Source organism: Sinocyclocheilus rhinocerous, unplaced genomic scaffold, assembly GCF_001515625.1.
Source record: "Sinocyclocheilus rhinocerous isolate Xijiao unplaced genomic scaffold, SAMN03320098_v1.1 scaffold1259, whole genome shotgun sequence".
Taxonomy (NCBI): Eukaryota; Metazoa; Chordata; class Actinopteri; order Cypriniformes; family Cyprinidae; genus Sinocyclocheilus; species Sinocyclocheilus rhinocerous.
In genome coordinates, this window is record NW_015650717.1 from 787,991 (window position 1) to 798,918 (window position 10,928).

The following is a 10,928-nucleotide window of genomic DNA, read 5'->3' on the forward strand; positions in this document are numbered from 1 at the left end:
TAAAACACCTTAATTTTAATATGTAAAAAGGATGCAGATTCTTTACAAGCAAACTGTTTCCATATCAGATGTTCAATGGAAAGCAATACATTTCAAAATGAGCATCCTTAGCATAGATTTTAATTTTAATTAGATATAGAAGAGTTAATAATATAATGGTCACGTGCCATGTACATACATTTTTACACTGTGTTGTTTTTGTTTTGGCTGAAACTTTGTACGCTTTATACTCATTTCTTTTTTTCTACTGGATTACTGGAATCACTTCACACGGTTGAAATGTTTTACCATTAAATGTAAGTAACAACAACCTGCTCAATCATTAATACACACCACCGGACTGGACATCATTTCCCTAATCATTTGGAATCATTTTATAAAATATATTGGGGCCATATTTAAAGAAAATATTTCAAACCTTTTCAAAATCAAACATGTTCACGTCATATACAGCAAGCGTGTTACTGTTTCTGCAGTATGTGGACGGTTTACAATATGCACGCTTTCTGTATGTCTAATACCTAGATGAACTACTGTATGTCTAAATTATACAACAGAGAGCACACCTCATGCATAATGTATGCCACAATGCAATGTGATTCCAGTGAGATGAATGAAGCAGATGTATAAATATTAACTAAAGTTTTACCAGTGTTTTCTTCTCACTATTAATTCTGACTGTCAAAAGTTAAATATTTAGATAAACTTCAATAAAAAAATAAAAAAAGAATTTAGTAGAATGGTTTATTGAGTTTCCATCTCTTAAATGCTGTAAACAACTGTAAAGACCACCAAACAACCGTGAAGACCATTAAACAACTGTGAAGACCAACATACAGCAGTGAAGACCAACAGAAGACCAAGAAGTTAAGAGGGTGAAGAGGGTCTCTGTGGGATGGCGGTCTTGGACGGTGCTGGGTGGGGTGTGTGGTGTCTCTCCACACCATATCTATGGGATTGACCCGAGGCGTCGGGTGGTTTGGTGCCCTCACTTCCCTCAGCGACTTTGACAAGGTGAAGCACTCTTACCACAGCAGAATGCTGCTTTATATCTCTCACTGCCAGTGAAGATCAATAGTGACGTAACGCTCGGTGGGTGTCGGATGGGGTCCAGCTCAGCTTCTCGCAGGTTGCCGACACGAGTCCGACAAAAGCCCCTCTTTCTGGTTGTGGTGAGTTGGACGCGGGGCAAGATGAATAAGGTTAGTAGATTCGCATGCGTATGAACTATTCTATGCTTTTTATAGTATAGCCTAAATCAGGGGTGGGCAAACTTGGCCCTTCCAGGCCACTTTCCTTCAGAGGTTAGCTCCAACCCTAATCAAACACACCTGAACCAGCTAATCATTGTCTTCAAGACTACTAGAAGGCTACATGCAGGTGAATCATATCAGGGTTGGATCAAATCTCTGCAGGAAAGTGGCCTGGAAGGGCCAAGTTTGCCCATCACTGGCCTAAATAGTGTGATTAGTGTTCATATGCACTTAATTAACTGTAAAAACAAAGTGTGGAACTGTCACAGTTTTAATTACGGGCTTTTTAGAGTACGAGTATTATAATGATAACAGTATTGGGTGAAAAAATTATTTTTCATGCCTCGAAAGTCTACAGAGGACGTTACAGTATGTATGTTGTGGTGCACATTGCCTGTTTAAGGGTTAAAGAAAAGTGTGTCAGCTGGGAATGATGTTGGGAGGGAGGGTGAGAATTTGATTAACATTGTTTTAACAAAATGAAGCAAAAACTTGAAATAATTCAAAACATAATAATAAACAAAAATAACAACAACAAACATGATAATAACAACAAAAATAATAATTAGAATAACAACTAGCCTACAAAAAATATTAATAACAAAAATACAACAAAAATAGAATAAAAACAATAATAGCAAAAATAGGGAGCAATAAAATAATAACAAATATGATAATAACAAAAAAGTAATAATAACAAAAATAACAACTACAAAAATAATAACAATTACAAAAATAATAATAACAAAATACAACAAAAATAGAATAAAAACAATAATAGCAAAAATAGGAAGTAATAATATATGAAATAATAACAAATAACAATAACAAAAATAACAATAACAAACATGATAATAACAACAAAAGTAATAACAAAAACAACAACTACAAAAATAATAATAACGACAAAAATAATAGTAACAAAAATACAATAAAAAAAAAATAATTGCAAAAATAGGAAGCAATGTGAAATAATACCCAAAAATAATAACAACAAAAATAGTAACAACAAACATAACAAAAGTAATAATAACAAAAATAATAACAATGACAAAAATGATAATGACAAAAATAATAATAATAAAAATACAATAAAAAAACAATAATTGCAAAAAATAGGAAGAATTAATATTAAATAATACCAAAAATAACAACAAAAATAGTAACAACAAACATGATAATAAAAACTAAAATAATAACAAAAATAACAACTAAAAAAATAACATCATCAACAAATAACAACAAAAATAATAATACTAAATATAACAACTGACAAAATAATAACAAAAATAACAACAACAAAAATACAAAAAATAGCAAAAAGAACAAGAAAATTAACAAAAAACAGAATAACTAAGAAAAATACAAAAATACAAGAAAAAAGTAAAACAAAAACAATGATAAAAATATAACAACAAAAATGGAAATACTACAGGAATAAAAATAATAATAGTAACGAAAATAAACAACAAAAACAGTAATAATAACAACAAAAATACTTGTATAATTTTATTTTACATCAAAAAAAAAAAATTTATATAAAAAAACAAAAATAACAAAAAAAAATGCAACAACAAAATAGCAGCAATAATAACAACAGCAAAAGCTTTAAATGACTTAAAAAAAATGATTTAACTGCTATATCAGTTGATCATACACGTTTTATATGATAAATTATTATTCTACGTAAACTATATAATCCAATATAAGCCTATTAACTAATAATGATGAAATATAAAAATATATTTATATTATAATATAAAATGATATGATGTGAAATGATAATGATAAAATAATAAAAATCTAAAATTAATTTGAATTTAATAAAAGTCATATTTAAGAAAACATAAATAATCCATTGCTTATTTTTATGCACACCAACATCTGTTTACCTCATGAAAATTATTTTGACTATAAATTTGACTACTGGTAAATTAGTAATACAGATAATAAAAAATCTGATATTTTATTAATTTAATTGAAATGCTCTGCTTTTTCTACTAATAAAGTTATTAAATACATTTTATTATGACTGCCATCTTGTGGTAATTACTATGCATGACATTTGTGTGCTGTATATGTGTGTGTGAAATAATTTCTATTACATACATTACATTTTTATTTGTTCAAATTTGAATGAATGTGTATTATTATTATTATTATTATGTAGTAGTACAGTGTGTTTTTCACCATTTGTAATCATGTTTTGACTTTATTCAATTCACTTAAGTATTCCAGTGGTGTGAAATACATTTTAAAAAGCACAGATATTTTACATGAAGACTTTAAATTAATATGAGGTTATGAAAGAATTACAGTATATTGTTTAAAATAGTTCTGCTATTAATTAACTAATAGTTCTGTTCACTGCTTCTCAACTACACTTTAATAAATGTGATATATCACCAGACTGAGTTCAATGTATTGTGAGCATGACATGACGAATGTAGGAGAAAAATGAAAAGATCAGATTAAGAGCCCTTCACAGAGGTTTCCATAATACATTTTTATTTCTTCAACATATTAGACAGTTCCTATATGTATAAAAGCTATCAAAATGAGCACTTGGCACAAATGTTGAATTAAAACTGAGGACATGAACACACCTCAGCACTGTAAACAAAGAAGCGTCCTGATGTTTACCACAAATCTCTTAAAATGGCTACAAAAAGATCACAGCAGTGTGTTTATGAATCAAGCGGATGCACGTTCTTCATCCCTGGCCTTGTCGAATTCCTGTGCGATCTTCAGCGCGGTGGTATTGAGCCCCACTGACTGCATGTTTGTGATGATGGTCACCACCACCCCCTGTGGAGGAGTGTGTTTGCTCTCGCTGGGTAACACCAGCAGGACGCTACTGGCCCCCACAGCGCCCCCTGTGTGCGAGGCGTAATGTCTGCGGCTGCGGCACTGACCATATTTCTGCTGTTTCTCCACCACCAGCCAGCCCTGGGCGTACAGTCCGTTTCTGTCCCACGACGCCTCCGTTTTGTCCACCGGTGCCCATATGGCTTTGGCTGTGTGGGGTTTAAGGAAGCCAGGAAGCAGCCCGTCTGTGTTCTTCAGTTCGGCCATCTGATAGCTGTAGAGCAGAGCGTTACCGAACACCAGAAGGTCGCCCACAGTGGACAGAAATCCACCTCCAGCCCATTTGTACGAATTGTCCACATAGGGGCAGTTCACAACACGACCCTTTTTATTGAAGTGGTAGAACCTGCAGGAAACAGGGAAGATGTTAAACAGGTAAATGATAAATAAGTGTGTTTAAGATGAAAAAAAAGTTTCAATAGCATGGTGTAATCATATGAAACCAAAATGATAATAACTCTAAAAATGTCATGTGGTGTAACCATGTAAAAAGTAATACCATATTTTCTTTACACCTTAAATATGTGAATGTACTATTTCAAAATATATATGTTTACATTTATAATGAATTATTAATTCATAAATATCATTACATTTTTGGGAAGTCACACCAGATGACATTTTACACCCTGAACTTTACAGAACTTTTACAGAACTTTACAGTCTGAAATGTATGGCAATTATGTCTTGCCAAAGAAAAAAAAGGTCAAAATATCTGATATTTTAAGAGTCTTACCGACCTTGACACACAGTCTTTAGGGATTCTCTTTGATATAATTTCCTGTTTTATGTTTTTCTTTTCCTGCATGTTGGTTGCTCCGCATCAGACCACAATTTCACATTATTTATAAAATTATCTATTAATATTTTTCATTATTTTTTATTTTCAGTTTTTATTTTAGTAACAATTTATAAATTTTTATGTGCTTTTGTCATTTTTTACTAGTTGTTTTTATATTTCTAATATTTCTAGCTTTTTTATTTCGGTTTTTGTTTTAGTAATTTAATTAATCAGCTTCAACATTTCTAATTTTCTAATTAAATTTTTAAAGGCACAATATGTAAGATTTTTTTATTAAAATATCCAAAACCCACTAGAACAGTGTTATATATTTTGCTGACTTGTGTACTTACATTATCCCAAATGTTTCGAAGAACGTTTAAATCCAGAGAAATAAGCAATTTTAACTAGTGCATCGGCTGTGGGGATGAAGATGACAACTCCCATGATTCCACACTCAGTCACGGCGTCATCAAACTACGCCTTTGTCTCTTTGTTTATTTCAAATACGCACCCTCTAGCGGCGAAAATTACATATTGTGCCTTTAAGCTACATTATTCATCTAATATGTATATTTTATTTCAGCTTTATTTTAAAAACCAAAAACCTTTTTTTAATCGTTTTAGTTAACAATAACAGCAATGGTCCACATGACTTGATTGCATATTTTATATCATATTTTATAACATTTTTTAACACAATCAGTAGATGTGTAGACATTTTCAACTTTTGATCCCCTGAAATCAGAATTCAGAATTTAAAAACATGTTTGATACAGAAGAGGCGTATGTTTCCTTTTTTTTTTTTTTTTGATTTATTTTTTACATTTTGCCTTTATTACAACAGGACTGTGTAGAGCAGACAAAAAGTGAAGTGGGGGAGAGAGAGGGGGACAGGATCGGGAAAGGTCCTCGAGCCGGGATTCGAATTCGGGACGCCCGTAACGCAACGTTTCAATTGCATGTTTAATGTCTCCTTTACCTGGAGCGGTTGTATATGATGGGGTCGTTTTCGTCCGGTACGGTGTTCAGCATGCCCAGCTCTCGAAACATCTTCATCATGTGGTCGAGGAAGCGCTGACCTGCTGCTCTCTCCACCACGGCGCTCAGCAGGGTATACGCATGCGTCGAATACAGGAACATAGAACCTACGGCGGTCGTATAACGCAGAGTTAAGGACAAATTACTGCAGAGAAACATCACTGTACAACAGAGACATTCTGCTAAACTACTCAGTTTGAGTTCCACGACAAGTCAGGTTTGGACCGACGTGAGAGTAAATAAACGGTGGTAAGCTAAAGATCAAGATATCAAGGCAACATGCTCTAAAAATAAACCCAACCTCACAACAGATTATAACAACGCTTTGTTGTGTGCAGTGAAAGCATACCGGGTTTAAAAATCAGAGGATCGTCTTTGAATAAGTCCAACGCCTGGATGACATTCTCAAAGTTGTCTTTGAGGTAATACTCCTCCTGCTCGAACTCTTTTTTCCTCCTTTGGCCTCCTTTAGCCTCTTTGCTTTTAGCGCTGCTGTCCTCTGCTTTCGGCTTCTCTTTGTTTTCGTCTGAGCTCTTCTCCTCTTTGTTCTCCGGGGGCTTCAGAAGGCGCTTGGCTTTCTCTTTGTCCTCTCGCACTTTCTTGGCATCTTTCTCATAGTGACGGATGCCACTCAAGTGGGACAGGAGCATCCGGGGTGTTATTGTGACCTGGTTTAAGGACAGAGGGAAGAAAGCTAAGCCAAACCGAATGAATTATGTTGGGTTGGAAATAATTCGAAAATTCCCATAGACTTTCATTGAGGGTGTCAAAACTTTTGTACAATAACACATATAGAGTATTTAAGCCGTTTATCGCTAACAAAGCTTAACAGTTATGCTGGGACAACAAGCAATACGCTAATCATGCTAGCAACATGTTATCAATGTGCTAAATCATGCTAGAAACATTCTATCAACATGCTAATTCAAGTTAGCAACATGCTAAGAACATGGCAAAACATTCTAGCAACATGTTAAATCATGTTAACAATGTGTTAAATAATGTTAACAATATGCTAGTAACATGCTAAATCATGCAAACAGCATGTTAAACATGCTACCAATGTGTTAATTCAGGTTAGCAACATGCTAACACATGTTAAACCATGCTACCAACATGTTAGATTATGTTAGCAATTTGTTAAATCATGCAACAAGCGAAAACATTCTAACAACATGTTAAATGCTAGCCATGTCTTAAATCATGCTATCAATGTGCTAAAACATGCTAGCAACGTGTTAAATCGTGTTAGCAATGTGTTAAATAATGCTAACAACATGGGAGGGATCAGCAAAGGTCCTCGAGCCGGGATTCGAACTCGGGACACACTACCCACTAGGCTAATTCACGCTAGCAACATGTTATCAATATGTTAAATCATGCTAGCAACATGCTAAAACATGGTAAATCATGCTAGCAACATGTTAAATTATGCTAGCAATGTTTAAAATCAAGCAACGACATGCCATAACATTCTAACATGTTAAATGCTAGAAATGTCTTAAATCATGCTATCAACATGCTAACAACTTGCTAAATCATGCAAACAGCATGTTAAACATGTTAGAAATATGTTAAATCATGCTATCAATGTGCTAAATCATGCTAGCAACATGTTAAATTAGGTTAGTAACGTGCTAAATCATGCAGCAACATGTTAAATGCTAGCAATGTCTTAAATCATGCTAGCAACATGGTGAATATGCTGGCAGCATGGTAAAACATGCTAGAAATGTGTTAAATCATGCTGGCAACATGCTAAAACATGTTAGTAATGTGCTAAATCATGTTAGCAACATGTTAAAACATGCTAGCAAAATGCTAAATAATGCTGAGTAAAATCTTCAAGCTTCAAATTTTTTTCAAAGTTTAGAACTTTCAGACAAGGCTTAAAACTTTACTCATCTAGTTAATAAATTGTTAACAAATTAGTTGAGCATAATTCACATTAATCAGATGAGATATACTGATTCAATTAAAAAAACATCTTTTTAAATGGATGTACTCACATCCTCTGATTCAAATTGCTTCTGTGGGAACTCTGGCACGTATTTTTGGACAGGAGCATCTAGATCTATCTTGCCGTCCTCCCAGAGTCTGGCGACGGCGGCTGCGGTCAGAGGTTTACTGATGCTGGCGATTCTCATCACTGTGTCCGGACCACAAGGCACTCTGTTCTCCAGATCTGCATAGCCAACCCCTGAGAGACAACAAATACAGCCAGTGGTCGCTTTCTATGCTACTGTTCTAACACAGGCCTCGAAGTAAGAAAAGAACTGGTTCCCTTGGATGTGGACTTGTGGCCTTAACGTAAATGTGTCATTTTAAGCATGGATGGATTTTGTAAATCCTACAGTAGTGCAGACTACCCAAGAGCCTTTATGGGACCAAGCAGGGCCATTTCTAGCCAATTTGACGCCCTAGGCGAAATCCCTATTGCCCCCCTCCCAAATTTTATATATATACATTGGCGCCCCTTCAGCTGGTGGCGCCCTAGGCGACCGCCTGGCTCGCCTATGCCTAGAAACGGCCCTGGGACCAAGCATCAGTGTGCGGTGGGAGACTTCCTACCTTCACACCAAACATGACTGCCATCCACTGAGACTCCGATAACCATCCCAGGAGCTCCTACTTCATCCTGCAAAATAATATGACTTATCTGTAGGCCATTCTGCACTATAAACTTTGAACTGTAAATTTTAAATGAAAATAAATAAATAAAAGGCTTAGAGAGGATTAATTAGGTTAATTAGGCAAGTTAGGTTATTTAGGCAAGTCATTGAACAACAGTGGTTTGTTCCGTAGCCAATCAAACAGATCATTTCTTAAGAGGGCTAATAATACTGACCTTAGCAATTTTTAAAAAAATAATTCTTTTATTCCAGGCAAATTTAAACAAATAAGGCTTTCTCCAGATGAAAAATACAACAAGAAATACAGTGTTAAAATTCCCTTGCTCTGTTAAACATCACTTGGGAAATATCTGACAAAATAACTGAAATTTCATAGGGGGGCTAATAATTTTGTCTTCAACTGAATATATATATATATATATATATATATATAATAAAAAATGTTATTTTTCACATTTATAATAATGTAAATATTAAAATATCAATTACTTTGTTTTATATAATATTAGATACGAATATTTCATTATTAATATTAAAATGTTGAAATTAAATCAATATTAATAGACTTGTTTGCCAAATATATACACCTAAGTACAGCAGAACATGTCGACAATAAGATAAGCTCAACAAACGATGCTAAAAATAAATAAATTACATAAAAGCAATAAAGGATAAATAGTAAATGAAGTGTCGTCCTGATACCTGTACCTTTATCCGCTGCAGCAGGTCTCTGCTGGTTTCTACAGCGGCTGTGTATTTAGAGACTTTGACTGTCTTCTGTACGTTACATTCACAGCGTTCAGACGCAGAATCACGATATTTCAGCCCTAGAGCCAGAACAAACCCCGTCCCGATACCGAGAAGCCAGAAGACCGGGTGTCGGCTGTTGTAGGGTGTGATGACAGGTCTTCTGCTTGTTGAAATCAATCTCTTCAGCTGATCTCTTAACTTCCCTCTGGATGTCAACAAAGATACAAAGGGTTCGGATTTCTGAACACGGTATTTACATTGTGTGCATATGAGACCCCGTGATAAACACAGTAACCGAGACATGACTGTTTTACCACTTATAATAATAATATATGGGGGGGGGGGGGGTAAGGATAAAATAGTTGATGGGAAGAGTACTGTAAAGAGTTCCCGTTTGAACTCCACAGAAGCAGCGACAAACAGCTGACAACCGGGTTATTTTACAGTATAAAAGTCCACAACGTTGAACAATTAAAATATCGTATTTGTAGTTTTTTTAAATATGTTATAATATTTACATTGTTTCTTTAAATATTATATGTATCATATTTACAAAAGCAATAATCTAAACACAAATATTTAACCGTTTGAACTTTTTCCCCCCTAGCCAAATAGAAATTTAACATGACTGCCTGCTTGAGAATTTCTTCATAATTTTTTTTTGTCGTCTTGATAGTGAAATAAACTGGAGTTAACAATCAAACTAATGGATAATGTATATAACTGTATATAATTTTCTTTAAAAATAGGTTATCGTATTCCACTTTTTTCATATGTTGATGAGTCTGAACGCAAAGTGAAGGAAAAATAAGTACTCAACGTGCATGGTACGTAAAAGGTCTTTTAATTTGAAAACTGTAGAGACTTTAAAAACCAACGGCTGATTGGCTCGTATGCCAGTTGTGACTATGACGTCAGCCAATCAGACGTGCGCATTCTGTTCTTGACCGCAAGCCCCGTCTTCACGCTCATTAACGCTGCTGTCAACAAACTTCCCTTAATGTACTATTTAGGCGATAGCAGCTGTTATTTGGACAGTTTCAGGACAAACATTAATATACATGTAATATAACACAGCCAGCAGGCAGCCTAGTGATGTATAGTTCATTGTGGTATGTTTATGAACAGGAACGATCACTTATCGCATTGTATTATCAAGGCCCACATGCTCGTGGTTTCTGCGCTAGTGAATTGTGTTCACTCAGATCAATCATTACTTCTGTGTGACTTACCTGACCTTTCACGACAACTGCGTTTAAACACCAGCTCACCTTCTGGATGTGCATATGCAAGACCGTGTTCACTGTAGAATACAGTTCGTGGAAAAGTCACAGTATGTTATTTAATATCATATCATAAAATTATAATTCTATAATATATAAAATACAGAAATGCTTAGACCAGAAGAAACAGTTATTTATTAAAATCTAGTTATAATTACATTCTAATCATTATAATAGGCCTAATGTTTAGATCAGAAGGAAAAAAAGTGTCACTATAGAAAAATACAAAATGATATATTTTAATATATAAAATATGATATAAATGCTTAGATCAGAAGAAAAAATATTTACATTTTAAAGAAATCTTGAAAAGAAAAAT

At 34.3% G+C, this 10,928-nt stretch overlaps 1 protein-coding gene across 2 annotated transcripts; it reads right to left on the minus strand.

The window, feature by feature from the left end:
- Positions 1-3,741: 3,741 nt before the first annotated feature.
- On the minus strand, positions 3,742-9,753 carry LOC107712527 (serine beta-lactamase-like protein LACTB, mitochondrial). 2 transcript variants are annotated; one of them, XM_016517820.1, is made up of 6 exons: positions 9,285-9,753; positions 8,515-8,581; positions 7,953-8,143; positions 6,293-6,611; positions 5,885-6,050; positions 3,742-4,467 (listed from the first exon to the last, which is right to left on the minus strand). In XM_016517820.1, exons 1-6 carry the CDS (start codon positions 9,627-9,629, stop codon positions 3,948-3,950), a joined length of 1,608 nt encoding a protein of 535 aa, XP_016373306.1. In that variant the 5' UTR covers positions 9,630-9,753; the 3' UTR covers positions 3,742-3,947. The 2 variants fall into 2 exon arrangements, with proteins under 2 accessions (XP_016373306.1, XP_016373305.1); XM_016517819.1 differs by having other exon boundaries at positions 9,279-9,753.
- Between the last annotated feature and the right edge of the window lie 1,175 nt (positions 9,754-10,928).

Excerpts from the sequence above, each read along its gene's own strand:
- LOC107712527 (XM_016517819.1), bottom strand. The coding sequence starts at position 9,629 with ATGTCTCGGTTACTGTGTTTATCACGGGGTCTCATATGCACACAATGT. Across the intron at positions 8,144-8,514 it reads CAGTCATGTTTGGTGTGAAG|GGGTTGGCTATGCAGATCTG; the intron begins GTAGGAAGTCTC and ends GTTGTCTCTCAG. Across the intron at positions 6,612-7,952 it reads AGCAATTTGAATCAGAGGAT|GTCACAATAACACCCCGGAT; the intron begins GTGAGTACATCC and ends TCCTTAAACCAG.